Source organism: Cornus florida, unplaced genomic scaffold (assembly GCF_030987335.1).
Source record: "Cornus florida cultivar Cherokee Brave unplaced genomic scaffold, ASM3098733v1 CherokeeBrave_3.0.0_Hap2_Chr10, whole genome shotgun sequence".
NCBI classification, from domain to species: domain Eukaryota; kingdom Viridiplantae; phylum Streptophyta; class Magnoliopsida; order Cornales; family Cornaceae; genus Cornus; species Cornus florida.
Window position 1 is genome coordinate 88635065 of NW_026775580.1, and position 18951 is coordinate 88654015.

The 18951-nt window shown below is 33.3% G+C and overlaps 2 protein-coding genes across 2 annotated transcripts; one reads left to right on the forward strand and one right to left on the reverse strand.

The window, feature by feature from the left end:
- Positions 1-7475: 7475 nt before the first annotated feature.
- Positions 7476-8279, reverse strand: LOC132278095 (putative B3 domain-containing protein At1g78640). Its single transcript, XM_059779919.1, has one exon. It carries the CDS (start codon positions 8277-8279, stop codon positions 7476-7478), a length of 804 nt encoding a protein of 267 aa, XP_059635902.1.
- A 3681-nt stretch (positions 8280-11960) lies between these two features.
- LOC132278096 (protein TPR3-like) lies at positions 11961-18700 on the forward strand. The gene is made up of 16 exons (XM_059779920.1): positions 11961-12040; positions 12290-12469; positions 12617-12727; positions 12803-12961; positions 13034-13217; positions 13322-13419; positions 13651-13771; positions 15057-15149; positions 15841-15936; positions 16031-16216; positions 16709-16734; positions 16822-16927; positions 17022-17117; positions 17526-17713; positions 17989-18168; positions 18270-18700. The coding sequence occupies exons 1-16, from the start codon at positions 11961-11963 to the stop codon at positions 18454-18456; spliced, it is 2091 nt and encodes a 696-aa protein (XP_059635903.1). The 3' UTR covers positions 18457-18700.
- The last annotated feature ends 251 nt before the right edge of the window (positions 18701-18951 follow it).

The window sequence follows — 18951 nt, forward strand, 5'->3', positions numbered from 1 at the left end:
TTTGTACATCAACAGTGTGTTTTAGAGAAGTTTAGCAAAAGAATGGACTTTGTTATTGCTTCTAAAATTATCTAAAAGAACTTATCTCTATTAGTATATTATAAGTGCTTGGTTTTATTGCTAGAAGGCAAAATATACAAAATGAAGTGGAATACTAGAAGCTTTTCAAAACTGAGATATTATTAATCATATTCATTAAACATATAATAAAACCATTCAAGCCATGATACATCTGAAGTCATGTTAATTACAATGAAGCATTTGAATTTGACTAGGCAGCTGCCTTTTTGAGAAGGGTAAAATAGAGTCTTGAAAGGTATGGATTCCAGAAAAGGCCAACCTCATCACCCACCTCCAAGTTCCTCCTGTTTTTGAACTCTTTGATCCAGCCACCGGTAAGCAAATAGCTCTCTGTCTTCCATCTCTTGAGCGTCAACTCATGTTCAGTCCTTGTGTCGAAGTCAAAAACCTTAAGCTTTGTGCCATCTACAGTCCCACAATATGTGGCTTGTTTAGCGCTGAACAGAGGGATTACATGTTTGCGGATTGATTCTTGTGATAACAAGAGCCTGCATGAAGTATTCACATCACTTTTTGTCAGTATCTTCTTGATTTTCCAGGGATCTTCATACAGCCTCAACCTTGTCATCTCTTCTTCTTCTTCTTCTTCTTCTCTTTGAATCTTCTGTTGTTTGGGTTTGGGAGCCAGAGAGCAACATGGGTTATTATCACCCATCATCATCCTCCTTTTCTTGATGATAATAATGGAAGATGGTTTCATCAATTGGGTTAAAACCTTTTCTGCAGGTTTTCTTGTTATGCAACGTCCTTCCATGGTTCTTGGTTGTGGGATGCAACTAGTAGTACTACTGGACTCCATGAATTCTTTCATCTTTTCCGATGAAACCCCACTGTGTTCTTCGTCTTTCGAGTCTCCAACTGCTGTGTTTTTCAACGGAGAGAAAAGACTATCAGCGACAAAGAACTGTTTCGCACTATTTTCTTGATTTTCCGAGTCTGCAAATGCTGTGTTCAGGGTCGGAGAGGATAGACTAGGAGCAATAAAGAACCGTTTCGCCATTAATTGTTTGAAGAAGAAACAAGATTAAAGAAACAGACTTGGGAAATATTTGTAAGATTTGGGTGATGAAAGAGAGAGAGAGAATGTGGTATGTGAGAGATTTAGGCTTAAAGACTTAAGAACCAAGAATATACATATGTCTATATGTATATATATATATATACACACACGCTCCCCTCTGGCACAAATATCATACTAACTGAATGGAATGATTAGGATCAAGAATATATATATATATATATACACACTCCGTAATTTATTTATTTTATTGTTATTTTTTTTAATACGCGCTTTAACTGGTTGTTTCCTAATCAATAGGAAAAATTACTCCGAAGTCTTGCTTTTTTTTATTAAAGACAAACAAGTCCATTATTATTATTATTATTATTATTATTATTATTATAGGATAGATAATTCTACAAATCCTTTAACCTCCCAATTTTTCACATACACTCTTACTAAATAGAAGTAAAGTTTTGCCATTAGAGTTTCTATTCTAAAATTGAAATGGAATACTTTTATTGTCCTAAGTTCATTTATGTTTTAGTTAATTAATATATATTATGATGTAAATTTAAATGATAATTAATTTAATTAAAGCTCAATTCCGAAAATATTTTTGTAGATTTACCACAATCATTTCTAATATACAAAAAATTAAAATTCTACTAAAATTTTTCATAAAATATTATGATTTCTTATTGAGATAATTTGAATAAAATTTTATCCATTTGAAAAATATACTAATTATTTTGATAAAAATGAAAAAAAAAAACTAATTGCTAGCATAATTTTTTTAGAATTTTCAAATAATTAGATAAAATTATATGGATTTTGAAAAAAAAAAGGATTTTGAAAGTATTTAAGAACGCCGAATAATTCATACTTCGTAAGTTGCCATAGCCACAAATGACAGAAATCTGGTAACATTAATTCGGCTATCACTACTGAAAAAGGTCATTTTTATTCTGACCTAATATTATTTAGTTTCTTATAAATATATATATATACACACACACAAAGTTTTCAATTCAGTACACATTATTATTTATTACTAATATTTTTATATTTTGTGGAAGTCTAAGTACTCAAGAGACATATTAATCAATTTGCTACCGGTGCAGGTTAGGCCATTACTATTTACTTCTTTAATTTTATTTTATTTGTTGATGAAGATCGCAAAACCCTTTTTTACCGCAAATTTGTGCCACATTACTATATTGTACTATAATTTTGTCAAAGAAATAATCTAAAATTTGAACAAAAGGGCACAATTAACATAATTTGAGCAACTGCATACACATTTAAATTATCAAAATTCATTCTTTATTAAATGATGAATTGCGTATCATGAATGTAATTCAAGATCCGTATTTTGAATCTACGTAAAAATAACATGGCGGACAGTCAAATGATTACTTCCTAGTTAAAACTTCATATACAATTGAGTTTTTTAATTCGTTGTGCTGACACAATAACAAAGTGAAAGAAGCATCTTTAATGCACTTAAATCCTTACAATCTTATTTTAAATAGTTAATGAAACTGAACAAATTTTAATGAAATTTAAGACTGAACAAATTTTTAAAGTCGAAATAAGTAATTAATAAAATTTAAGACTTAAACAAAAGATAAACAACCCTTATTATAAAGTCAGTTCTAAGTATTAAAAGGAAACATGGGTTCCATATTCCATTATAGCATAATTTATCAACTTTGCATATAGAAATTAAGAATCGCAAAACTGGATCAGATGTGCCATACAACTTATTCACTGTGGCTTTATACTACTAAATATATAATACAGTAACAAATATTTTTGTGGGGGCATTATTGTAACTTTGCATATAGTAATGTTACAGCTAAAATAAGGATCATAAGAATCGGAAACTGGATCAGATGTGCCATACAACTTATTCACTGCGGCTTAATACTACTACATACTATATAATAACAAATATTTTTTTGGGGACCTTTCAAAAAAACAAAAAAAAAAAAAAAAAAATTGTGGGGGCATTATTGTAACTTTCAACAAAATAAGGGTGAAAGGCATCCGTTCGTCTGGAAGCATTTGCGCGCGCTCTCTCTCTGCTTCAAATCTCTAGAGCGAGAGCTTGGTTGACTGTCTTCGTCTTCTACAGAATCACCAATTCGTTCTCTTTCTCGTTCAATCAAGGTACAAACGCGTACTTCTTAACTTTTTCATTAATTCACACACGCATCTATGGATGTGTGTGTGTGTGTAGAATTTATGCATAAATAGATGAAATGGAAATTCAAAAAAAGCTTCAAGAGCTAGATTCCATTTCTTCTTGAATATTCAACAGTGTCAATTCGTTCTCGCTATTGCATTATTTAGTCTTCGATTCACATGTCTCTCTCTCGCACACGCTCGCGCACACAAATTTATATGTATAGATACATAAATATAATAAGATGATATCGGAAGTTCAAAAAAAGGATGAGGTACTCTAATTCTTCAGATATATGGATTCCAGGAGATGTTGTCTCATTGTTTACGAGATTAAAGCAATTAGGACTTAGAAGTCAATTGTTTGATGCGTTTGTTTGGAATTTAGGGATTTCTGGTGAGGTGTGTTTGTTTGATCTGTTTGTATGAATCTGTCCGTTTTTCTATTTTATTTTGTACATTTATTGTGTTATTTCTGCTGGATATTAAGAAATGAATGAAAACGAGAGAATTTAAAATTCCATAGTTTTGATTTTTATTATTTTTCACCAAGTAGCTCAAGGCTTCAAGCCTTCAAACAGTCAAACTTAACTGTTTAGACAAGATAGATTATGTTCTTAAATTTTCTGAATTTAAAAAGATCACAATTATATCACTTTCAAACATTTCTTATTTTTTTACAATCCTCCCTTTTCTGAGCAGTGAACCAGGTGATTACTATATAATATATATACATATAGTGTGTGTGTGATTTGGTGTGGTTAATTAATTTGATTTTGTTTAATTATTTATTAAGGTTGGAAGCAAGAGTCAGGATTTTTCTTCAACCTCAGATATTTTGAGGAACTGATGAACAATGGGGATTGGGATGAGGTGGAGAAATACTTATCTGGATTTACGAAGGTTGATGATAACAGATATTCCATGAGAATTTTCTTTGGAATCCGAAAGCAGAAGTACCTAGAAGGCTTAGACAGGTAAACTATGTATGCCATAAATTGATGAAATTGGATGCATGCTGTACATGTTTTGTGCATTTTACTCTACTCTTATATAGTTTACTTCAAAGAGGAACGTGTTTTTATATTCCTGTCTTCTTTAATTTTAGGAAGGATCGGGCTAAATCTGTTGATATTCTAAAGGACTTGAAAGTGGTTTCGGCTTTAGACAAAAACCATTTTAAAGAACTGACACAGCTTCTTACGTTGGAGAACTTTAGGTAAGTGTCATGTACCTCAGTTTTGCTGTATTATTAATGGGTTCTGATGTAAATATATTAACTTGGGAGTCCTACAGAGAAAATGTGCAACTATCTCAATATGGAGATACCCAGTCTGCTAGGAGAAATTTGTTTCATCAACTTGAATTGTTGATTCAAAGAAACCCCCTGTTGCGTGACAAGCTAAATTTTCCTGACTTGAACTCCAGAATGCAGATTCCAATGAATCGAAGGTCATTATCTTTGGCTTTGTAGAGTTGATTTCTTTTTTCTTCTAAATGAAAGTCTGTTTTCAGTTGACATTACTCTTTGTTGTGTTACAGTTTGAATTGGCGGAATCTGTTTCATGAGAATCCGAAGCCTATCGATAATCCTCTAATGGGTGCTGTTCCCAAAGCATGGGATCTTTCGCCTCTAGGTGGTCATCGTATAAGTGAACTAGAATGAATTATTCTAATTAATGGACTGCTTTCTGGTCTCTAGAAATCTAACATGGGTGCTACTTCTTTTTTCATCCACTTCGGCCAGCGCTAGCTCCTGCCAAGCCTATGGGTTTTGCTGCATTGAATGTAAGTACATATGGTGTGGTATTGTCCTTTAATCTTTTACACTAGCTACATGTCAAACAATTTCTTTTTATTGCTATTACCAGCATACCAAACAAATCTAGAAATGGAGGATAAGATATATTTCATTTGTGCCCAACTAAGTAACAGTGATATGTGAACGGCATGCTTTCAAGCTTTTTAAATTTTGTATCTTGGAGAATTTATAATAGGGATGTTTTTTATAAAACATTCTTTATCATTATTCTTTTTCCTAATTGACGAGTGCTTTCCCATAGCGGATGCCTTCTATGGTTCTACCCATGTATTCGTCTCACTGTAGCAGCTATCTTAGTGCGCCATGGGATTCCTCCTACAAAAATCTCAGTTGTGGTCTATCAAACAGCAAATTCTGAACATGTGTTGGAGAGGCTGATTCCTTCCGGGATTCCGGATGAAGTAATACATAACGGGTCCTCTGTATTTTCCATGGATTTAGTGGCACTCGAAGCTCTATTACTAGAATTTTGAGCTCTGTATCCAAATTTTAGAGCTTTGATTTTATTTATTTATAAAAAGAACAAGCCTATTACTTTCTTCCATGATTTTGAGATGTGTATGATGCTCATACCTTGAAGCTCTAAGTTGTGTGAGTCATGGAAATAGTAAAAAATGGAGATCCTTTTCAAGGATCAGGACTTGATTCTTTTTCCTAAAATAAGTATATGAATTGATAATTTCCCTCTAATCCATCAAATAGACCAATTTAATTTGGAATTTGTAGTCACAGAATGCCATTATAATTGAAAAAAGGGCTAAAAGGGGTTGGTTGTTGACTTCTTGTATTTATCGTAGTTCAGAAAACATTTGAAAGGCTTTTGCTTCTCTTTTAGTTTTGTCTTTAGGGATTTGGATCACATTCCCAGTTCAGTTTCGGCATTAGAATTTTAGAATATTTTTTCTAGTTGATTTTGAAGCAACTAATTAGGATACATGAGATTTATGTACTTAATAAATGTTAGCTGGTACAGAAATTGACTCAGCAGTTTTTTCAGAAGACATCCATTTCCTGTCAACATTAAATGTTTCTGTAAAACGTGACCCACAATTTAGGTGTTTATGGTTGTAGAAGTTAAATTTGGGAGGATATGAAATGCACAAGAAAACTAACCTGATGTAATTACTAAATGAAGTAAACAACATCGAATACACTAAATTAACTTAGGGTTTGAGTGGGCGTATTTGTGCGCATGCATGTTTACTCTTCTTTTTCTTTTTCTTTTTCATTTTTATTTTATTTTATTTTATTTTTTTTCTCTCTCTCTCTCTCTAAATTATCTACTTTATAATAATTCTATTTTGAATGCTACCATATTTACTTGGAACAAACTTGGGCAACTGCTGGATCAAGCATTTCAGACCAACTGTGCCAAGAGTATCAATGTTTGCATTGGTGAGAGTCACTGTCTCCATCAGAATAGAACTTTGCATTGTTGTCAATATAATTATTGCATATGATTTTATGTGATTTTGTTGTATCTGTGCAAGTTATTAAGTTATGCTTAGATGTCAGATGTAGATTTACAAATGTGCATTTAGTGATTAACTTTTCCTTTTGAGTTCCCGTAGAATAGCATAAATCAAAGTCCTGCAGATGAAAATTCCAGAATTTCTTATGAGTTGGTAGACAAATCTAGGACCTGGAAACTGAATGAAATCAATGAACCATCACAATGCCGCTCTCTAAGACTACCAGACAATTCAAAAGCAAAGAGGGTATGTGCCAAGACGTCGGATGGCCAGGCACAGGATAATTTTGTGTTTGGGAATGTGGAAAGATCGACTCCCAAACCAGATGTCTGTCCAGAAAGAATGTGCCTCTGCCGACGCCAATCTTTTTCCTGATCAGAGAGATGCCCGGCAAGACACCTCAACTGGAGCAATTTCTTCCAACACCAAGATGACTGCTTTGGAGCTTTGATGTCCCATAAGCTTCTAGCCTTAACAAGGTATGTTCTACACCAAACAGTTCATATACTCTGGTTTGATCCATATATATATGCTTTATTGGAGATTTCAAGCTAGGCTTTGAAATTCATAGATTTCATCCAAGTAAAAGATAAGAGTAGGTCATTTTCTATTTATTCTAGACACGGGAATTACCGAAAAAAGAATTTTGTCCACATTAATTTGTACATCAACAGTGCGTTTTAGAGAAGTTTAGCAAAAGAATGGACTTTGTTGTTGCTTCTAAAATTATCTAAAAGAACTCATCTCTATTAGTTTATTATTAAGTGCTTGGTTTTATTGCTAGAAGGCAAAGTATAGAATACTTAAAGCTTTTCAAGACTGAGATATTATTAATCATATTCATTAAACATATAATAAAACCATTCAAGCCATGATACAAGTCATGTTACAACGAAGCATTCACATATGACTAGGCAGCTGCCTTTTTGAGAAGGGTAAAATAGAGTCTTGAAAGGTATGGATTCCAGAAAAGGCCAACCTCATCACCCACCTCCAAGTTCCTCCTGTTTTTGAACTCTTTGATCCAGCCACCGGTGAGCAAATAGCTTTCTGTCTTCCATCTCTTGAGCGTCAACTCATGTTCAGTCCTTGTGTCGAAGTCAAAAACCTTAAGCTTTGTGCCACCTACAGTCCCACAATCCGTGGCTTGTTTAGCGCTGAACAGAGGGATTATATGTTTGTGGACTGATTCTTGTGATAACAGGAGCCTGCATGAAGTATTCACATCACTTTTTGTCAGTATCTTCTTGATTTTCCAGGGATCTTCATACAGCCTCAACCTTGTCATCTCTTCTTCTTCTTCTTCTCTTTGAATCTTCTGTTGTTTGGGTTTGGGAGCCAGAGAGCAACATGGGTTATTATCACCCATCATCATCTTCCTTTTCTTGATGATAATAATGGAAGATGGTTTCATCAATTGGGTTGAAACCTTTTCGGCAGGTTTTCTTGTTATGCAACGTCCTTCCATGGTTCTTGGTTGTGGGATGCAACTAGTAGTACTACTGGACTCCATTAATACTTCCATCTTTTCCGATGAAACCACACTGTGTTCTTCGTCTTTCGAGTCTCCAACTGCTGTGTTTTTCAAAGGAGAGAAAAGACTATCAGCGACAAAGAACTGTTTCGCACTATTTTCTTGATTTTCCGAGTCTGCAAATGCTGTGTTCTTGGTCGGAAAGGATAGACTAGGAGCAATAAAGAACTGTTTCGCCATTAATTGTTTGAAGAAGAAACAAGATTAAAGAAACAGACTTGGAAAATTTTTGTAGGGTTTGGGTGATGAAAGAGAAAGAGAATGGTATGTGAGAGATTTAGACTTGAGACTTAAGAACAAAGAATATACATATGTCTATGTGTGTGTGTGTGTGTGTATATATACGCTCCCCTCTGGCGGCACAAGTATCATACACACTGACTGGAATGATTAGGACTAAGAATATATATATATATATATATATATATACTCAGTAATTTTTTTTTTTTAATACGCGCTTTAACTGGTTGTTTCAATCAATAGGAAAAATTACTCCGAAGTCTTACCTTTTTTTTTTTTTTTTTGTTGTTGTAAAAGACAAATAAGTCCATTATTATTATTATTATAGGATCAATAATTCTACAAATCTTTTAACCTCCCAATTTTTCACATACACTCTTACTAAATAGAAGTAAAGTTTTGCCATTAGAGTTTCTATTCTAAAATTGATATAGAATACTTTTATTTTCCTACGTTCATTTATGTTTTAGTTAATAAATATATATTCTGATGTAAATTTAAATGATAATTAATTTAATTAAAGCTCAATTCCAATAATATTTTGTAGATTTACCACAATCATTTTTAATATACAAAAATTTAAAATTCTACTAAAAATTTTCATAAAATATTTTGATTTCTTATTGAAATAATTGGAATAAATTTTTATCCATTTGAAAAATAGACTAATTATTTTGATAAAAATGAAAAGAAAAAAAAAACTAATTGCTAGCAGAATTTTTTTAGAACTTTCAAATAATTAGATGAAATTAGATGGATTTTGAAACATTTATAAAAATAAAAAAATAAATAAAAAAAGAAGATGGATTTTGAATAACAAACGCGGAATAATTCATACTCCGTAAGTTGGTTGGGTTTGGGTGATTGGGCTTGGAATATGCACATCTGGGTTCGATGGATCATAAGAGATGGGCGGTGAGGCCTTCATATATGTGGGTCCAATTTTTTTATTTTTTATTTTTTATTTTCTTTTACGTGCTTTGACTGTTTGTTTCCTAATCAATAGGAAAAATTACTTGGAAGTCTTACTGTTTTTTTTTAGTAAAAGATTAATAAGTCCATTACTATTACTATTATTATTATTATTATTATTATTATTATTATTATTATAGGATCAATAATTCTACTAATCCTTTAACCTCCCAATTTTTCACATACACTCTTACTAAATAGAAGTAAAGTTTTGCCATTAGAGTTTCTATTCTAAAATTGATATAGAATACTTTTACTTTCCTACGTTCATTTATGTTTTAGTTAACTCATATATATTATGATGTAAATTTAAATGATATACAAAAATTTAAAATTCTACTAAAATTTTTCATAAAGATTATGAGTTCTTATTGAAATAATTTGAATAAATTTTTATCCATTTGAAAAATAGACTAATTTATTTTGATAAAAATGGAAAAAAAAAAAAAAAAAAAAAAAAAAAACTAATTGCTAGCATAATTTTTTTAGAATTTTCAAATAATTAGATAAAATTAGATGGATTTTGAAACATTTATCAAAAAAAAAAAAAAAAAAAGATGGATTTTGAAATCTTGAGTATTTAAGAACGCCGAATAATTCATACTCCGTAAGTTGGTTGGGTTTGGGTGATTGGGCTTGGAATATGCACATTTGGGTTCGATGGATCATAAAAGATGGGCCGTGAGGTCTTCATATATGTGGGTCCAATTCTATCATACAAAAATAGGAAAGGTCAGCTTCTTGAAAAAGTGTGGATATTTTTATTTAATGTGAATGGAAATTTTCTTTTATTTTCTTTCATTTTTTTTAATTTTTTTTTACAAATGGTTGCCATAGCCACAAATGACAGAAATCTTGTGACATTAATTCGGCTGTCACTACTGAACAAGGTCATTTTTATTCTGACCTAATATTATTTAGTTTCTTATAAAAATATATATATACATATACACACAAAATTTTCAATTCAGTATACATTATTATCTATTACTAATGTTTTTATATTTTGTGAGAGTCCAAGCACTCAAGAGACATCTTAATTAATTGGCTACCGGTGCGCGTTAGGCCATTACTATTTACTTCTTTTATTTTATTTTATTTGTTGGTGAAGATCGCAAAACACTTTTTTAACCGTAAATTTGTGCCACATTACTACATTGTACCATAATTTTGTCAAAGAAATAATCTAAAATGTGAACAAAAGGGTATACGACATACTTTTGGCAACTGCATACACATTAAAATGATAAAAATTCGTTCTTTATTAAATAATGAGTTGCGTATCATGAATGTAATTTAAGATTCATATTCTGAATCTATGTGAACATAACATAACAAGGTGAAAGAAGCATCTTCAATGCACTTAATCCTTGCAATCCTATTTTAAATAGTTAATGAAATTTAAGTAGTTAATAAAACTGAACAAATTTTAATGAAATTTAAGACTGAACAAAATTTAAAAGTTGAATTAAGTAGTTAATGAAATTTAAGACTTAAACAAAAGATAAACAACCCTTCTTTATACTACAACAATCATTATGATTTTTATGAGAGAAATTATTAGATGGTCCTGGTCTATTTGATACTTGGTGAACTAAAATCCTCCGATCATTAAACTTTGTAATTTATTAATATCGTACTGTTGTAGGGTTATTTTTTCAATCCGAAAATCTGTATTTAACTGGTCCACCAAGTATTAATGGTCCAGAATCATCTAATAATTTGGGCTAGAATTGTGAGTATCCATGGGCAGAGATGTGGGAAATTTTGAGAGGGGGGTTGATTTTGAAGACCCAAAATTTAGTGGTACCAAATTTATAGAGTTTTTAATAAATATGTTGTGGGGGACATTTTTGTAACTTTAACAAAATAAGCGTGAAAGGCGTCCCTTCATTTTATTAGTACGGAGTATTATTTTTTCAATTTTAAACCAACTTGGTAACTTCGTCTGGAATCATTTGCGCGCGCGCTCTCCTTCTTTCTCTTCAAATCTCTAGAGAGAGAAAGATTGGTTGAAGGACAGACTGTCTTCGTCGTCTACGGACTCTGCAATTCGTTCTCGTTCTCGTTCAATCAAGGTACAATCGCGTGCTTCTTAACTTTCTCACTAATTCACACACACGCACACATATATAAATGTGTGTGTGTATATATATATATATAGAATGTATATTATGTATACATACATAGATGAAATGGAAATTCGAGAAAAGCTTCAAGAGCTAGATTCCATTCCTTCTTGAATATTCAACAGTGTCAATTCGTTCTCGCGATTGCATTATTTAATCTTCGCTTCACATCTCTCTCCCCCTCTCTCACACAGTCACACACACACGTACACACATGTATGTGTAAATATAATATATATGTATAGACACATAACCATAGTAAGATGATACTGGAAGTTCAAGAAAACGATGAGTTACTCTAATTCTTCGGATATATGGATTCCAGATGCGGTTGTCTCATTCTTTTGATGTTGACGAGAATCAAGCAATTAGGACTTAGAACTCAATTGTTTGATGCGTTTGTTTGGAAATTTAGGGATTTCAGTTGAGGCGTGTTTGTTCGATCTGTTAGTATGAATCTGTCTGTGTTTCTATCTTTTTATTTTCACTTTTTGCAGTTTCGACCATTTTGAAGACAAGCATGTCGTTCCTGAACAGAGAATTTGTGTTTCTTCTACGTCAGTTTCTCGGTGAAGAGAAATTTAATGAGACTGCTCACAAGTAAGGTTTTATACATTCTTCTGTTGAATGAACCTTAACAGCTGTTTAGGTTTAGATTATATCACTTACAAACATTTTTTTTTTATATTTTTACTGAGCAATCAACCAGATGGTTATTATATATATATATATATATATATATATATATATATATATATATATATATATATATAGTGTGTGTGTGTGTGTGTGTGACTTGTTGTGGTTAGTTAATTTGATTTTGTTTAATTATTTATTTATATGATGGAGGTTGGAGCAAGAGTTGGGACTTTTCTTCAACCTCAGCTATATTGAGGAACTGGTGAAGAGTGGGGATTGGGATGAGGTGGAGAAGTATTTTTCTGGATTTACGAAGGTTGATGATAACGAATACTCCACGAAAGTTTTCTTCAAGATCCGAAAGCAGAAGTACCTAGAAGCCGTAGACAGGTAAACTATATATTCCATAGATTGATGAAATTGGATGCATGCTATACATGTTTTGTTAGGGTTGCATTTACCCCAACTCTTTTATAGTTTTACTTCAAAGAGGAACTTGTTTTTATATTCCCCTGTTTTTCTCTTCTTTAATTGTAGGAAAGATACGGCTAAAGCTGTTGATATTCTAAGGGACTTAAAAGTGGTTTCGGCTTTCGACGAAAGCCATTTTAAAGAACTGCCACAGCTTCTGGTGTTGGAGAACTTTAGGTACTTGTCATGTACTAAAGATTTGCTGTATTATTGGATTCTGATGTAATGTATATTAACTTGGGAGTCTTGCAGAGAAAATGAGCAACTATCCAAGTCTGCGAGGAGAAATTTGTTTCATGAACTTGAATTGTTGATTCGAAGTAACCCCCTGTTGCGTGACAAGCTAAATTGTCCTGACTTGAAATCCAGACTGCAGACTCTAATGACTCAAAGGTCATTATCTTTGTCTTTGTAGAGTTGATTTTTTTTTTTTTTTAAATGAATGTTTGTTTTCAGTTGACATTACTCTTTGTTTTGTTGCAGTTTGAATTGCCAGAATCTGTTTCATGAGAATCCCACGCTTATCACTGACACAGAAACCCCGCTTGTGGACCCTTCTCGTAGCCAGTTGCTGACAATTGGTCCACAAGCTTTACCTTCTGTAGCTAATCCTCTAACAGGTGCTTTTCCTAAAGCAGGGGATTTTTCGCCTTTCGGTGCTCATGGTGTAAGTGAACTATAATGAATTATTCTTAATAATGGACTGCTTTCTGGTTTCTAGAAATCTAATATGGGGTGCTACTTCTTTTTTTTTTTTTTAATCCATTTCAGCCGGTGCTAGCTCATCTACCAACATCATCTAAAAAGCCCCTTGATTTCACTGCATTTGCCTCTCCTGCCGAGCCCGTGGGTTTTGCTGCAGTTAAGATGTAAGTATATATAGTATGGTATTGTCTTTATGCTTTTACGCTATCTACATGTGACGCAATTTTTTTGATTGCTATAGCATACCAGCATACCAAACAAATCTAGAAATGGATGAAAATATTAGTGATAAGAAATATTTCACTTGTGCCCAACAAAGGAACAATGATATGTGAAAGGGATAAAATATTTTTTATCATTATTCTTTTTCCTAGTTGACGAGTGCTTTCCCATAGCGGATGCCTTCTACGGTTCTACACATGTATACGTCTCACTGTAGCAGCTATCTTAGAGCACCCTGGGGTTCCTCCTACGAAAAACTCTGCTGTGGTCTATCAAACAGCAGATTCTGAACATGTGTTGGAGAGACTGAGACCTTTGGGGATTCCAGATGAAGCTCTATTACTAGAATTTTGAGCTCTATATCCAAAATTTAGAGCTTTGATTTTTTTTTTTTTTTTTCTTAAAAAATATATTATTTTCTTTTCCATGATTTTGAGATGTGTATGGTGTTCATTACCTTGAAGCTCTAAGTTGTATTATTCATGGAAATAGTAAAAAATGGAGATCCTTTTCAAGGATCAGGACTTGATTCTTTTTCCTAAAATAAGCATATGAATTGAACATTTACCTTTTCTATGCATTTAATCCATCCTATAGAACAATTTAATTTCGAATTTGTAGTCATAGAATGCTGTTATCGTTGAACAAAGTGCTAAAAGTGGTTGGTTGATGTATTTTTCTTGGTTCAGAAAATATTTGAAAGGTTTTTGGTTCTCTTTTAGTTTTGTCTTTTGGGATTTGGATAGCATTCCCAGTTCACTATTGGCATTAGAATTTTAGAATACTTTTTCCTAGTTGAATTTGAAGCAACTAATTAGGATACACGAGAGTTTTTTACTTAACAAAAGACGTATCAACATTAGCTGGTACAGAATTTGACTGAGCAGTTTTTCAGAAGACATCCATTTCCTGTCAACATTAAATGTTTCTGTAAAATGTGACCAACAATTTAAGTGTTTTTAGGTGTAGAAGCTAATTTTGGGAGGATATGAAATGCACAAGGAAACAACATCGAATGCACTAATTTAAGTTTAGAAAGGAGAAAGAGGGCATTGACATGAGAAATTAAGCTTCTTTCTTCTCTCTGTTAGGTTTTGATCTGATGTCGGTTTGTATGTACCTAAAAGAACTCTCCTTCTAAGAGGTCTGACCTAATATATGCCATCTTTATATTGGGTCTCCATTCACATTTCTGCCATGAGTGACATTGATATGAGTGTGCGTATTTGTGCACATGCATGTTTACTTCTTTTCTTTTCTTCTTTTTCTTTCTAAATTATCTACTTTATAATAAATCCATTTTGAATGCTACCATATTTACTTGGAACAAACTTGGGCAACTGTTGGATCAAGCAAGATCCAACTACTCCAAGAGCATCAGTGTTTGCATTATTGAGAGTCACTGTCTCCATCAGAAAAGCATTTTATTTATTAACCTGTGTATTTATTTTGTCAATGTAATTATTGCATATGATTTTATGTGATTTTGTTGTATCTGTGCAACTTATGCTTAGATGTAAGATGTAGATTTACTAAACACATGTGGCTTTAGTAACTTTTTCCTTTTGAGTTCCTGTAGAATAGCAAATCTAGCATCTGGGAACTGAAAGAAATCAATGAACCATCACAATGCCGCTCCCTAAGACTCCCAGACAGTTTAACAGCAATTGGGGTACGTGTTTACTCTGTTTAAACTTCTTAGAAACTGTAGTTTTTAATTTTCCTGCTTCCTTTTCATCTCTCTCTCACACACTTGTGCGCGCTCACTCGCCAAGTGATAACCTCCGCAAAAGAACTCACGTTTTTTAATTCAAAAAGGAAGGAAAAAAAATCATTTGAAATGAGTTGAGAAATAAAGACACTCATAAGTTCAATAATATGCAGTTATAAATGTTTTTGGTTCGTCAATAATTTATTTTCTCTTTGTCCATCATGTTTAATTTATCACAAAAGATGACTTCCCTTCTCTAGGTTTCTGGAGATAGGACGATTTAATCAGTTAAGATAATTGTACACACCCATGTTTGCATGCTTACAGTCACATGCACATGGACATTCATGGCGATGTGTTTTTTTAGACTAGACCAAAGCCATTGCTGCCTCTACTGATGTGCAGAGATGATTAGTGGCACTTCTTCAGCTGACTGATTAGGCTTAACTACATCGAGTGAAAGTTGCTTTGCTGAACTTGAAAATTCAGAACTCATAATATATTTTTATTTGAGCTTGCCAACATTGAGATTTTCTAGAAGTTAAAGAATCTTTTCCTTTCTTTTTTTCCCCCCTAATTGAACTAAAGTTAGCCCTCTTAGTGTGCTTGGTATTCAAATTTTTATGGTTCTGTCTCTTTTTCAACATGTTAGGTTTCCAGATTGATGTATACAGAATCAGGAGCTGCCATATTGGCATTAGCGGAAAATGCTGAGCACACCATCTGGAAATGGCCAAGGAATGATAAGGTACAAGTTCACCTGTGCTTGAAAGTTGAACATCTTCACTCTGTTCCATTAATATTGATAGTATTGCTGCCTATACACAACTTTCCTCTTGTAGGCAACTGCTTGTGTTGTACCGCAACTATGGCAACCTTCATGTGGAATATTGATGACTAATGATGTTAGTGATACACACCCTGTATACAATCCCTGTATACATACCCTTGCACTGACACCGAATGGCTCTTGTGTTATGTCATCTTCAGGGGGCAAAATCTCGATATATAAGCTGATGACATTTGAGGTAAATGGCCTTTCCACCACTTCTCCATCTTTGCCCATGTACAGTTGGTTAATTTATTATCACTAAGTAATGAAAAAGTATGATAGGGGAACTTAATGATTATTAATTTAGCTGAGCTCTATGCAACATTAACTTTTGTTAGATACACTTAACCCCTAGGTTCTATTCTTTGTTTGGAGATCAAATTCTATGATTTAATAACTGCTTGGGATGTAAAAGTTCTATAAAATAATCTTGGAATTATTATATAAGCCGCAAATTTTGGCTCCTTCATTTTCTCAGTTATAGTTGTTTCTTGTTTTGCATTAGTTATATGGTCAAAACTCAAAACTATTTCGAAGTGAAAAAAGAAAAATTACTATGGAAATTTCAATGTCAATGAATAATATTTGAAAACTTATTGGGAGCTTTCTTCGTGGACAGAAAATTTCTAAATTTTGCCTGTACTATTTTTCATAACTTCTTTTTGGTGGTTGTGCTTTCCAAATGCAGACAATTAGGACATTGGATCCCCCTCCATTTCAACCTTTGTCTGTGCCAATGTCTCTGTCTCCGTCTCCACCAACGTCTCCGTCTACATCTCTGTCTCCGCCTCTGTCTCAGACTCCGTCTGCAGCAACATTTCTTGCATTTTATCCTCAGGATGACAGAATCATTGCTGTAGGCATGAAAGACTCTTATATCCAAATATATAGCCACGTGTATTATGAGGTTTTCCTCTGTTTAAATTGAAGCCTAATGTTTGTAAGTTTGCTGATAGATACGATGATTATTTAATCAACATTATGTGTGTTCCATTACACAGCTCATAACCACGTTCAACGGTCATCAGGGAAGTATAACAGGCCTTGCCTTCTCTACTGTTCTAAATGTGCTTGTGTCTTCAGGAGATAATGCTCAGGTAAGATATTGGAGGCAAAATGTTTATCAATTTTTTTGCTTATGTTAGAAAATGCAGTAACTTGTATTTAAGAAATTTAAAAAGAAGAGAAAATACCAAGTGATGGCCAATAGTGTGCAGAACTCCACTCTCTCTTACTTAGCTTAGTGTTTGGCTTTGTACTTTAATTTTTTCCAATCTCCACATGGTAGATGTTGATGCCACCTTATTATAGACTGCAAGGGCAGCCCTGGTTGGGATGATTCTTTAAAATTAACTTCATTAGTAATATAATTGTATATGTTGTTTCCTTCAAGCTTCATCTATATTTCAGCTATTTTATCTCCGGCAACAAAGCAAATATTGATTAAGTAGGCAAAACGTTATATGTTGGATTATACTGATAGTGATTCCCGTTTGTTTGTACAGCTGTGTGTTTGGAACTCTGAAGAGGATGAATATAATTTTCTAGAGAGTACAGCCTTGCATATTCCATATGTGCCAGGCAAAGTTCTTGTTACAGATACCTTCATACAATTTCACCAAGATCAGATACATTTACTTGTAGCGTGTGCAACTGAGATATCCATATACAAAGCACCTGAGTTGGAACTCCTTGATAAGGTGTGGCATATAAATTTTATTTATTTATTTTTTCCTGTTAGATTTATTCAGATTAAGCATCCTCCCAAGCCAAGTGTCCTATTATGCATCGGTTTTTACTCGTACTCCTGAAAATCCATCACTTGGAAACGCTTGTTGGATATTTGACGAGTCCATGTATGGGCAGGCGTAATTTGGAAAGTTTTCAAAAAATGCAGTCACTTATAATGGTTGGTTTTTCCCATGTTGTTTGGACTTCTGATATTTGTATTGGCAATTTATGTTCCTAAAAATTGTGGATTCCACCAAAAGGAAGAGCTTCTCTGATCACACATGCTACATATTCCTGTGATAGCCAGTCAGTATACGTCGGTTTTGATGATGGAAGTGTCGGTATTCTTACTGCTTCAGCTACATTACAATTGAGATGCATGATTAAGTATACTTCTTATCTCCCTGCCACTGCAATGTGAGTACTTCCACAATTTCTTTTAGAAGATCAATATCGGAAAGGCTTTTTTTGTTTTACCTTTCTTCTTCTTGTAAGTATCTGACAGAATAATTTGACAGCCCGGGAGTCCATCCAGTTGTGATCGCAGCACATCCAACAGAACCTAATCAGTTTGCATTAGGACTTTCTAATGATTATGGAGTTTGCATACTTGAACCACTTGAATCAGAAGGCAAATGGGGCACCTCTCCTCCCCACGTAGATTGTGCCGGGCCTAGCACCTCTGAATCACTCGGTTTGAATTAACCCCAACAATAAAGTCCTTGTGGAGGCCGAGGCTTGCTAGTTGTTTCACCTAAAAAACCAAGTGTACGTATCTCTTTCATATAGACTTTGTTCAATGGTAATAAGGGGTGTCAAATCAATTTGAATCCAAGACATGGTGCTAAAAATTGTCATTTGTAAAATTTTAAAAAAAAATAGCGAAACATAGCGTAAATCTGTAGTAGGCATTTGTGAAGGGAATGTATGTGGAATTCATTGGAGTTACATGAGGAAGTAATGAATGTTGTTGGCTAATGGCCCTCACGCTTGTTTCTTGTTCTTTGTTACTTCTTCAGTCGCTCGAGAAGGATATTCTGTTAGTTTGTGATTTTTTTCTTACGGTTATTAATTTATCATCTTAGTTGAAAACAGAATGAGAAAAATAATCTAAAGATCATCTGAATCGCTCATGAAAGTTGATCGAATTACCTAGTTATGTTTCGTCTCGAGAGTTCTGTACTGAACTGCTGTGTTTAA

Bases quoted from the DNA above. Each gene is read 5' to 3' on its own strand.
- LOC132278095 (XM_059779919.1), bottom strand. From the start codon at position 8,279: ATGGCGAAACAGTTCTTTATTGCTCCTAGTCTATCCTTTCCGACCAAG.
- LOC132278096 (XM_059779920.1), top strand. From the start codon at position 11,961: ATGTCGTTCCTGAACAGAGAATTTGTGTTTCTTCTACGTCAGTTTCTC. The intron at 13,772-15,056 runs GTGTTGGAGAGA...GAGTTCCTGTAG, and splicing joins AAACAGCAGATTCTGAACAT to AATAGCAAATCTAGCATCTG. The intron at 16,735-16,821 runs ATTTCAACCTTT...TCTGTCTCAGAC, and splicing joins AGGACATTGGATCCCCCTCC to TCCGTCTGCAGCAACATTTC.